Source organism: Echiichthys vipera, assembly GCF_963691815.1.
Source record: "Echiichthys vipera genome assembly, chromosome: 9".
NCBI lineage: Eukaryota > Metazoa > Chordata > Actinopteri > Perciformes > Trachinidae > Echiichthys > Echiichthys vipera.
The window spans coordinates 13,329,225-13,341,839 of record NC_139834.1 but is presented as its reverse complement, the minus strand read 5'-3'; the positions used below and the strand labels follow the sequence as shown (position 1 = coordinate 13,341,839).

Below are 12,615 nucleotides of genomic sequence, written 5' to 3'. Positions count from 1 at the left end.
ACTCGCCGGCTGTAACTGAGGAATTAAAGCTCACTCCATGAAGTAATTTGTTTAATTTTAATATATCTCCTGAGTGACACTATCTCACTGTCTGTGTTGCACACTGCACACCTGCTGCCTCCCTGCCTCTCTGGCAGATTGCAGTCAGCAGGGGTGACACAGAAATGTGATGCTTTCTGACAAAAATGGATCAACTTTAAATGTAAAACTTGCCCTTAAACAAGAATGAGGACACAATATTGAGGAGCGATGATGTTGCATTTTCTGCAGCAGGAGCAATATTACATGATGACTGTTACTGAGATCTCTGTGTAGTCAGATACAGTATATCAACTGTTTGTATTGTACATAAAATAAATCTGATAAAGAACAGTTGCACCTGCTGGACTCTTGCTTGGGTCCAGTCTGAAATATCTCAAAGCCTATGAATTGCCATAAAATATTTGTTCAGACATTAATGTTTCCCCCCCAAAAAAATTCCTGCTGGCTTCCTTGACTTTACCTCAAGTCCAATCATCAGATCAGAATTTTTACTAGTCCAATATTTGGTTTATGACCTAAGACCTGCAAACCAATTACATTCCAATATAAATCTTTCACCTGACAAGATACTACTGACACATTGATTACATCTTTTGATGGACTTGCCTGGATTAATGGCTGCTGAAATGCCAGCTGACACACACTCTGCTAAGATGTGTGGGGGTCATTCATGGTCCTGATTTACTGATTTACTTATTTAATTTGGAGCAACACTCCGCCTGACATACAGACATGCAATATAACTTTATCCTTTAATTAAATCATAACATTATTAAAAACTGCTCTCACCTCACTCCAAAATTCTCTACAAGAAGAAAGACTGTATAAAATATGGACGTAGTCAATGACATTGCCCATAGGTTTCAGAAAAGCCGATGTGAAGCTCAATGTTGGCGGCTCTGCCCATTGCCATCTTGGTCGTGGCTGATACCACCTAACTTCCAGCTAATCCAAAAATGATCAAAGAGGTGGAGGGTAGATGGAGCTGAGGTGAGCAAAATGCATAACTTTAGACCTTGATTAAATTTAATCAGGGATGTTAAATAATAATTTGCCCTCTGCCCCCAGTTGTCATGAATAGGGAAATGTACAACCAAAACTGTTATTTGGACCAGGCTGTAAGGTTGTTTATCTCTGTAAATAAAGTTGGGCATTTTAACATTGGGGTCTGTTGGGATTGACTATGGAATTTTTATATTTATAAAACTTTCCTTGAGGATTTTAAAACATTTGAGGTTATCCCAATATAAAGTCTATGAGATGAGTAGGAACTTGCAGGCAGGGCCTGCAGACAATACTGCGCATATTCAGAGGGGCTGCACATCACAGAAGTAGGCTGACAAACCCAAAAACATTTGTGGCGTATGCACCAGGCAAGAAATTCTCATTGAAGTGAATAGGTGCCATTTTGGGGTCCGTCATCCATTTTTAATAAAACATTCATGCCAGAGAGAGAGAGCTTGTGCAGCGATGGTCAAGTTTGCAGCATACTGAGTGAAGAGTGCAAGCTCCGTTCACTGAGGACAAAGCAGTGAATCAGAGAAATAAAACGGTATTTTATGATTGCTTCACAGTGGTTACGCTTAAAGCACAACACACAAACACACACACACACCTTCGCAGACATCTGGTAGAAGGTGGTGCATTGTCAGATTATGAATGAATGCAGAGCTTCATTGTCTCTCTGTGTGTGGGTGTGTTGGTAACTCACTCTTTCAGTATGTGACATTGAGGAGGAGGGGCGTGATAAGGTGATGGTTGGTGTCGTTGCTTCCTTCTCTTTGTGCCTAAAAAGCAACTTAAAACGCATTTTTCTGAGTGTTCTTGTTTAGTCACGTTTGCGTTGAATCGGTTTCTTATCAGGCTGGATTGTTGTTGAACGGCTTGGGTCAACCAAAATAAAACATTGTTCTATACTAATACATTCAAAAAAGAAAGGCCTTTATGACAATCAAAACCAAATCAAAACAAAGGAGGCAAAACTCAGATTAAATGATAAACAAACTTAAGGCGTTTGGCTTAAGATAAGCAATCATATTAACAGTTGAGAACTGTATCCCGTCTGCGTCTTTCCAACACGTACTTTCCGCACCTGTCTCCTATTTAATTAACTGGAGCACTCTGGGAAATGCAGTCCTGCGCTTTTGTGGCCTACAGGACACCACTAGGTGGCAGCATTTACACCAAAATAAACAGAAAACAAAACAGTGGCTCTAACAGTTGGCAATCAGAATGCTGCTCATCCTGCATGCTGTTACTGGCTGGGGGTTAAACCCCCACCTGGGCCAAGCTACACCAGATTCGTCCCTGTCCCTCTTTAAACAACCCGAAAAGAGAAAATACTGGCGCACACTTCCAGTGGGTCATTAGTGATGATCGAGAGGGATTACTTTTGTATTAGTTTATACATTGTTTTTAGGATTATACTACATATTACACCTTAAAGCAGACAACATCAGGCTGGCATGTGGACTCTTTCAAGTGTCTTCTCTTGAACGCACATTTAACGTTCAACAGCAGAAAACTCTTTTGTTTTTCCATTGTTTTCCAGACATGCACAACACATGTCAAAACATCAAATCTGATTCAGCTGCACTTTACACAAATCAGCTGAATTGTAGTGATTCCAAATTTGAGTAAATATTCCCTTTAGTCCTGTTTTGATATTAAGGTCAGACAGAATGTTCACATCAGCTGCCTAATATGTTACACGTGCATAAAGTCACGATGTTTGTGATGATGGCTGTATATAATTCTGTCACTCGTGATGCTTCATCAAGGCCACAGGCACGAACATAGGAACCTAAACTTGAGCTCATCCATCAAGTTGTCAGCAGATGCTGCCTCAAAACAAAAAAAAACCCCTCAATTCAACCCAGTCTCAGCATTTCCAGATGTGAAGCTTTATTTCTGTTAAACAAAACAATGTTGTTGCCTCCAAAATGTGTTTACACTTCTGCCTCTCCAAGAGAACAGCACTCAGTTGCTGGTAGATAATTTGCCTGTAACTCAGCTGCTAATTACACCATCCTGTTCCTGTGTTTGTTCAGATATTGTGAGAAGATGCAATACAACACATCACCTACAGACCCACATACACTTTATACGGCTAAGGAGCAAACATATGTCTAATGTACTATTCCACATTTTTACACTTTTGTGCAGCTGACTGCTTAGTGAGCTGAAGCTAAAGATCAAATGTAGTAATGAGTTATACTTTAATAAGGAGAGCATTCAGTGTGTGTCCTGTATGCCCTAATCTCTATAAATAGATTCTGCATAAAGTCAATGTACTCTCAGCGTCTTTGATAAGGCAGAACCAGCAAAGTCTTTGTAATGACTGACTCATCTGTACTATTTGGAAGAAACAAATCCTGACCCTGGGCCAGGTACCGAGTGAGTGTTTTCACATTTTCCCCAACAAGAGAACATCGAATGATTCATTCATAGCCAGATGCACTCAAGTATGACCGTTAATAAGGGTGATTTAACCACGTGATGTAAAGGAAAGGAAAGGGATCTTCATTATTTGCTGGCTCACTTTCCCTCACACTTCATGGGTGGGGATGGATACAATAAACTGAGAAAGTGGTGATAAAGTAAACACAGGGGCTTTGGAGTAACCAAAAGAATGTTACAACCTCAGGCAGGAATGTAGAAAAACATTAGACATGCCACAAAGGAAAAACTGTAAATTTGCCGCAAGATACAGCTGTACTGCAGGTTATACACGTCCAAATCCATATTTGATGATACTTAAGTATAACTATGGCAATATCCTTTATTTTTTGTTATTGTCAACAAATCCCATGAAAAGACCAAATTCAGCAATGTATTAGATTAGATTAGTTTGTCTCAACTTTCTGCATCCCCACCCAGTCTGTGGCTCTCTGCCTTAAGTCCACTGAAACAAATCACTTTCATTTCCTAAAACATTTGGGCAAATGTTACTCAAACATGAGTAATTTGTGTATTTGTGGGGGACTATTTTCAGCAGCTTTGATGCTAGTAGTAGTAGTTGTAGTAGTAAAGTATTTCCGGCAGCTGGTCCGTGTATGTGGGATTGTGGAAACTACTGTATATCATAATGAAGGGAAATGTCAGTCTAACATTGTGGCTCTTGATGTGTTTTTAAAGGGGAAAAAAAAACAACTCATTTTTTTCCCAGTGCTTGTGCATTTACATTTGGGTCTCTGGAGTGCCTACCAACCCACTGACTGATATATGCCAATCAGGTGAGTTTTTTGAAGGTTGCCTATAGATCAGAAAATTGAGCATTTCAGATGGAAGGTGACGACAGGTATATTCAGATAGACAGTGTGAGAAAAATAATGTGTTTTTTTAACATTAAAGTATGTAAACATGTTCTAGTAGAAACCCCAAATACAAGTCTGAACCTGAAAATGAGCATGATAAGTCTCATAAACAGTTAATGCATCTTTAAGAATGGAGCTCTATGGCATAGAGAAAAAAGTGACTGGACAGCTGAGAGTGAGCTATGGGAGGGAAAGTAATGAGGATTAGACCACACTGTTTTTAATAATCTCCAATCTAAGACAACAGGGCGAGAGATGTTCAGTGGGGGGATTAGAGGAGAGCTCTATCACTATTCCCACTTTTCTTTCCTCAGTTCAATCGCTCTGCTGCTTGATCCCAGCATGCTTGAAACCTCGGCCAAGGTGATACCAATACACAATAAACAAAAACTTTGACTTGATAAGAGTCAGTCATTAGAGACTAGCTTGAAAGCATAGTGGAACATTTAGTAGCTTTTAGAACCAGATATTTCTCTCAGGAGTTGATAGAGATCAAAAACTGAGCTAAAAGAGAGTCAATATTGTTTTTACAAACACAACTCGAAATGAATGGTAAAGTTTCTCTGTGTCTCCTAGATGTATGAATATGCAACAAGTTTGCCAACTTTATACAGGCATAATATGTCAAGTGGATAACCCCCTTCAGTCACCTACTGCATCTCCAATGCTGCATAACCATAACATGCTTATTTTTTTCCCCCATAAATTACCATTAGTCCAGTTTATACCTAAAATTGACCCCTCTCTGTCTAATGTCCGGCCCAACTTTGTTATTACATCAGATCAGAAAATGCTCATATGTCAATTTTCAGGGAAGCTCTTCGAAAGACACTGACAAAAGGCTTATTAGGTCTCTTGCTGATTTTTCCTGGATGCAAACTAATGTCAGACTTTACTTTTAACCAAATTAACTGAAGAAAGCGCTTAAAAAAAGGTAGAGAAAGGCTCCTTTGAATGATGACGCGTTATGGCGTGCAATAACAAAATTGCAGTGACGTAACATCACCGACTGTAGGTTATTGAAAGTGTTTCTCTGACATACCGAGGCTACAAGGAACATGTACACACATTCAACTCAATAAATTGAATTAATCTCTTTAAATGTGTAAAGCATTCTTAATCTGCATTGGACATTCTGACCTTCTCACTCTTTATGGATTAAAGTCAGTGTCTGAAACATTCTTCATTCAGAAACTCGGCAGAGGATTAATGACAGTTACTGACATGACTTATCTTTCTGTAGCTGTTGACCCCCCCCCCCCCATCCCCCCATGCGTAATGCACATCTGACTGTTGCATGCTGGAGGTAAAAGGTAAATCTGATATGTCAAACCTGCATCAGTATTGTTGGACGCTGCTGACAAATGTTTAGAGCGTTTTCTGTCCTGAGCCAATTTATTAAAGCTGTAAATCAGCTGAGAACACATCAGTGAAATTACAGAGAAGCAGCAATATTCAAATCCGTTATATGGCATTAAGAGAGCAGCTTTAAATAATGCAGCAACCCTCTGCAATGAGATAATTCCTGATGCACAGTTACACGACTGCGCATGTTCACACAGACACAAAACATAACAAAATGTCTCATGTTGAAGTCACACTCATTGATATTTTTCATAGTTTAAGCTTTTACTGACTATTGTTGTGTCCTCGATTAACAAATATTACAGCATAATGATGACAATGATGCTGCTGCTTATGTTATGATTAAAACAATAATGTGATACCTCTCTTTAGACTTTAGCTGTGAGCTTTGGCAAAGACAATGAATGCAGTAGGAGGAGAAGGAGGTTTTGCCTGTGCATCACTTGTCCACCTATGCTGATGTGTCAGGTGACCTTTTCTTTCAGTGAAATTACAATGGACACTCTGCATTAATGTATGGGCAATCAGACAAATTGAATCTGATTCAAACACCAGTGGATAAAATAAGGACATCTGGCAAGCAGATTAAGTCTATCTGGCTGTGGTTGTGTTACGGATGGTAGGAGGTGCATACATATCAGACCAAAAAGGCATACTTTGATACGTTGGGAAATACACTTAATTCAGTATTCAGAAAGTTAGAGGAGAAGATTGATGCAATCCTCATGCTAAAGTTGGATACACCCAGGAGAGAGTTATCTTATTTTAGAACAAATGTGGGAAACAGCTAGGTTGTCTTTGTCTAAAAGTAACTAAATCTAACTCCCAGTGCCTCTAAAGTACCATTTAATATGTTAAATCATATTTGCTTAACGTACAAGATCTGAAGTGTAAAAATTCACTTCAATTTAATTATATTTATATCTAGTAGTCTCAAATCATAACAAAAGTTATCAGTGTTCCATATAGAGTAAGCATAGACAACATTCTTTGATTTATAGTGAACATTTCCCCCACAAGCATACTGCATGTTGTAACGGCAACATCAGAAAGAGCAACTTGCAAACAGCGGGGACAAACACCTTCCTGTGGCAGTAATGTTGGACAGACCAGGCTCTGTCATGGGCGGCCGTTCCACTGAAGCACATTCACTACAACTTGACATTTTCACACATCCAAAAGGAACGCTATTTATAATATGCTTGCTTGTCTTCATACCCAAGTCCTTGCTGTTCAGCATTAAGATTGGAAGCAATTAGCGTTTGTCAGAAAAGGAAAACTATTTTTATATATATATACTGTATATTCTTGTTGAGAATCAGCACATTCCTGCTGGGATATTCCTTTGGTAGAATTTAATTTGTTCCCTGTCAGCGCGACCTTGACTGAAAAGCAATTTAGTGAAAACAATCCTGATGAATCAATTGAATTAACATGTGCTAACTGATGAAAGCCAAGAGCATGCTGCCAGTTCTAAATCTAAGGCGTCCTGTTAACACTATCAACAAGATCTCGTGAATTACTGGACACTTGACCTCTTTAGAATATAGCAAATAATGAAAGGTCAGTAAGTTCACATCTTTGTTCCGGTCTGGAATATCTCAACAACACTTAGATGGATTGTGCAATTTAGTCAAACATTCATTATACACAGACTATAAATCCTACTGGCTTTGCTGACCCCCTGACTTTTCCTCAGGTGCATGAAGTTCACATTTGTTGTTCAAAGAGAAATATCTTGACAACTATTGGATGGATTGCCTTGAAATTTGCCAAAAATATTAAAGCTCCATAGAGGATACATTTTTATCAACTTTAGTAATCAGATCAGATCAAATCATTTCCATGACCACAGTAGTAAATTACAAAACTACCCTATAACTGACACATTAATCTCGTCATTAATGTGTGAACAAACTGTTAAAATGAATAGTGCAAAAATCTTATCTACACACACCTGATATAAAAGACAAGCATCAAACGCCTCATACGATACATTTTGGGAGCGTGAATACATGTTACTACTTGACTACTTGATGATCATTCAGTTGTGAACTAAAACGTGTTTTTACATCATAAATTAGATCATTACGTCTTCTATCTAAATCTGTAATTTATCATTTATAAAAAGATGTGGCATTAGAGGACCACACATTAAGTCAAGTGATTTGATGATAACGTAGCTTCAACTCTCAGATTACTGTACCCTTGAATGTTTTAATGATTTTTTTCCTGTTTGTCCAAAAAGACTCTGCATGGCCAAAGTAAAAAAGAAGTGGGTTTATTTGGCTGCTGTAACTTGTTTGTTTGTCATCAGTTTGCTGCATGTGTATTTGTTTGCATCTATCAGCTGCAGTATTATAATAAAAATCCTCACCTCTGACCCAGCATTACTCACACATGGTGTCATTGCATGCTTTTAAATATATGCCGCCAAATTGTTGACATTGACATGGCCTTTGTTTATCTCCTGCACCAGCTGCTCCAAATGATATAAGCAGTAATTTGGTAGCTACATCTTCATTATGAAACAAGGAGTTAATGGATGCTGTTTCACCCATTTTAATCTTTATTCTATTGACTTTACTTAGTATCACTGAGTATCATTCTATCCTAATTAGGATGGCGTCATTGCCAGTTCGTTCAGTTTGCCCTCCGCCAAACTAAGCTCTGGTTCAGTATATCCTTATGATAACCTGAATTCTGCCTAACCTCGTGGTTACCTGTCTCAGGTCCATTATCTATCTTGTCCATTGTCTCATCAGTCGTTTTCCCAGCTGCAAGCCCAGCTCTCTCTGCATGCTCTGCTCACCGATGAGGCACTGGCCAAGCTCTACAAACGTCTTCATCTTTCTAAACTTTTTTTGAATAAATCTACATGAAACTGTTGCCAGTTTTTGTCTGTGTTCTGTTTGGGTCCCAGATAATTAACGGAGCATAACAGAAAAAACTGGCCGGCAGGGACCCGTTGCACTATCATTCATACCAGGAATCAGCCATGACCGATGATGTATTCCACTTCTATGTGGCATATAGTGTTGACCTGCTAATCTCCCTCAACTTCCCCCGTCCCCCAACCTCTCCCCTCTGAACAAAGGGAAGGAAAAGGGATTGCTAAGAAGTTAAACAAAGGAAAGCAAATGTTCTAGGAGCATCTGCACCAGGATTGAAACATCTGCAACAAATGTATCTCACTTATGTTGAGCTTATTGATAATAAATCATCAATTTTTATTTGGTTGTTTTTGCCAGTGGGCAGCCTGCAGCCTGCAGCCTCCAGGGATCTTATACACCTGCCCCTCATTCATGTCAAAACAGACAGGATTATAATGAGATGGTATTTGAAGACTTCTTTGACTGGGGTGAAGTGGGGCACTGACTGACATAACTTATGTGTTAAGCAAAAACACATGCTGAAGTAACATTTCTGTCTCCACTAGTCATTTCTAATTTAACCCTTAGAGACACATTTTAACCAAAAATATACATTTTATTTTCTCAATTTTTAATCATGTGTCCCTGTGTCAATTGTTCATTTATCTCTTGATTTATGCCAGATATATATGTATAAAAACAAAACAAGATCAGAGTATTTTTACATTAAAATTCCTGTCTTTTCTCTTCCTGTAAGACCAAGTAAAATTGTTTGATGACTCATTGTGCATTCAGGGGTGTTTAAATCAAAAATCAATCGAATCAAATGATACTGGGAAACTAGCTAGTCACAGAGCTCATATAAAACTGCACTTCACTGTTAGTGGGTCGACTCGTAGTTATGATCGGAGGAGCACAATTGAGACGGATGGGAAAAGATGTGCATTTGGATGTCAGTGGGCAAAAACATCTAACTTTATATTCATAGAACCGGGGGTTACAGTACCTAACCAACGTTTTCATTTCTGGAACAATAAGGCAGAGGTCTATTTTCAGGGAAGCTTTGAACGACTCTTGAAACATGCCCACTTTTGCTTGTTAGTAAGTGGGGAGCTCCCGGCTGTTGGCGGCATGATGGGACTGTGACGTCAAACATGTGGTAACATCTAGTAATAATACCCTTCAGATACTGATCTATGTTACAATGTTACTAAATTATGTCTACACTCCATTTTGAGACCTGGTATCACTGAAGTTTTTTTAAGAATAACAAAGCAGGGGACGAACTGGTGAGAAAAACAACAAAAAATGATGCACCAGAGCAAAGCCTGGCATTGCCCAAATAACAATGTCAACTCATGTGTTTGTGAGCTCCAACAAGCCCAACCTCATCCAAATGCAGCAAACAGGAGGGCATGACTCCACATGCTTCAGAATTTCTGAGATGGTCCAGCATATCACCAACATCAGGTGACAGCTCCTCTTTGCCTCCAACCGACTGAAAAAACAGAATCCACGAATAACACATTTCCCTCTTACAAGGCTAAATGAAAACATCCTCAAACCTCTACCTCTAATGTATAACTTAATTTACTCTAATGAGCAGATATGTTTAGTCTAAAACCAACGGGTGTGTGCATCGACTACGATAGTTTCTGTATATTTCCCTTTGCAAAGATGTGAATGTGTCAAAGCTGTTATTAAAGTTAATGAACAACTCTAAGAGAATGAAGGAGGGTCACTGCAGACTGAATTTCCACTCAATATAATCATTGTAAGTGTCCTTGTAATCCAATGTTCTACTTTAACAGGCTTCGTGGAGAATGCCAAGTGAGCCAGTCAATATAATAAAATAGACAATCTACACAATGAAGGTGAAATGGTGCAAACAGTGCAGAAGTGTTTCGTGCTACAAATACAGAAATTGAGAAAATATTAAGAACGTCTGTGAAGTGTCCCAATAGGTTCAAATTATCAAAAAGACGTGACAGACAAAATCATTTGTCTTATTGTTACATAATTAATCGTACTTTACAGAACTGATGGATCTCACAAACAGACACGCTGAAAAAATAATATTTGTAGTACTTGGGACTGCAACTAATGCTTCTTTTTGTTATAGATGAATCTACAAATTATTTTCTCATTTAATCAATTATTTGTTAAATGTACAAAATGTTTAAAAATCGTGAAAAAGGCACACACATCTAAAATATGCTTGTTTTTTCCGACCAATAGTCGGAAATCTTAAAAAAAATAGCAAATCTTCATGTTTGAGACCAGAGAATATAATAGAACATAAAATTTGCTTGAAAAATTACTGAAATGATTAATTGATTATAAAAAATTGTAGCAAAGCTGTTTAGATGCAATGTAGTAATAAATGAAAAGGAAAGCTGAACAGATTTTGGTTAAAAAAAACAAAAGAAAAACACACGTATATAAACATATACACACATATATATATACACATGCACCATTATGAAAGGCAGACATTGCCCCTGGCAAGGTATTCTTGATGGAGAGAGACATGAATGAGTTTGAGAGGAAAAGGCTTGTTTCCATAGATTCTCTGCAGCAGCTGCACTCAGTCTGCAACCTTTTTGTTTGTGTGACATGGATGTATAAATCTAAAGGCAAAGGATGAACCTCTGGCGGATCACATCTGAAACACATCTATTGCACCAAGATTCAAATCCATTCATCCACCACAAACCATAAACAGCTGATTTTGAAAAATAAGCAGAAAAGAGGATAAAGTCTGACAAGTCAGACACCCAGAAGGTGCCAACTGTAGGTTCTATGAAGTGGACAGAAGCTTGACTGCAGCACATCCACTTACTGTTTCCATTCTCTCAACATGTGGAATATATTTGTGCCCAATCAACCTCAGACATACAACCAGCAACCAAAGATTCCTCTCTCCATCTCTGTCTCTCTTAGCTCTTCAATCCCTGAGATGACATAATCTAATTTTCCTAACTTTTCCTAACTCACACGCGTGCATTCGCACCCACACTGACACTCACGCACACAAATTGACACACCCACGTCCACGCACTCCTCTCTCATCTGTCTGTGGCTAGGTTTCGTCACTCACCCTGACTGTTGGGTCCCCCCTCTCCCTCCTCGCAGTCCGTCATGCTGTTCAGCATCCTCGCTCCTCCTCCAGCTGTGCACACTTTCGTTTCTGATCTTGTTGCTTAGAGAAAAGCTGAATGCTGGTTGGGCTGTAGCCAACCACAAGATGCTGCTTTACTTCTCCTCTGTCTCACTGCCAGTGTTATCTTCCCTATGGTGGCTCAGTTTGAAAAAGAACAAGCAATTTTTCATCCTCTCTTTTAATTATCTTGCCTGTTGTGTGATGCCATTTGTCTCTCTTCTGGAGGAGTAGGAGAGACTGAGAGAGGCTGCAGGGAAGAGCTGATGATGGTGCTCGATGTCACTCACATGCACACTCTCTGTCTCTCTATGCCACTCGCCTCCCTGTCAGTTTAAGCCCAGTGACTACACTCATCATGTATTCAGAAGGTATTATCCCTCCCTCCCTCCCTCACACATGTTCATCATCATCCATCTCATCATGAGAGAGGGTTGGATGGAGAGGGATTGAGACAGGGGGGATACACGTCAGATGACAAAGTACTGCCTCCTGAGATTAAGCATCTCCTTTGATGTTCTTTTCAGATGAAAGATGAGATTCCATTTTATTAATGTGTATTCATCCCTCTTTTGTTATTTTCCCCCCACCCTGCTTCTCTCTTTTATATTTTCCTGCGTGGTCGTGGTCCATTATCTGTTGAAGGGCTGCAGGCTGCACTTGTATAACTCCTTGAACTTAAAATGCAAGCCTCTCACCAGTAACACACAGACTGGTTGACCTGCACTGTTGGCATAATATTGTTTGTGCATGGGAGAGACTATTTGATTTTTAATTTTTAATTGTCATCTAAATGACAAAACTGAAAGGTAAAGATAAGCTCCTGGCTGTTCTGAATAAATTGAATGGGAAGCCTTTA

At 39.0% G+C, this 12,615-nt stretch overlaps 1 protein-coding gene across 1 annotated transcript in view; it reads right to left on the bottom strand.

Moving 5' to 3' along the window:
- Positions 1 to 11,751, bottom strand: part of slc12a5b (solute carrier family 12 member 5b) — a gene marked incomplete at both ends in the record, with an annotated part of 32,112 nt that extends 20,361 nt beyond the window's left edge. The window contains one exon of the mRNA XM_083920753.1: positions 11,697 to 11,751. Coding sequence (XP_083776879.1) covers positions 11,697 to 11,751 — 55 coding nt within the window. The remainder of the gene's footprint in view (positions 1 to 11,696) is intronic.
- Between the last annotated feature and the right edge of the window lie 864 nt (positions 11,752 to 12,615).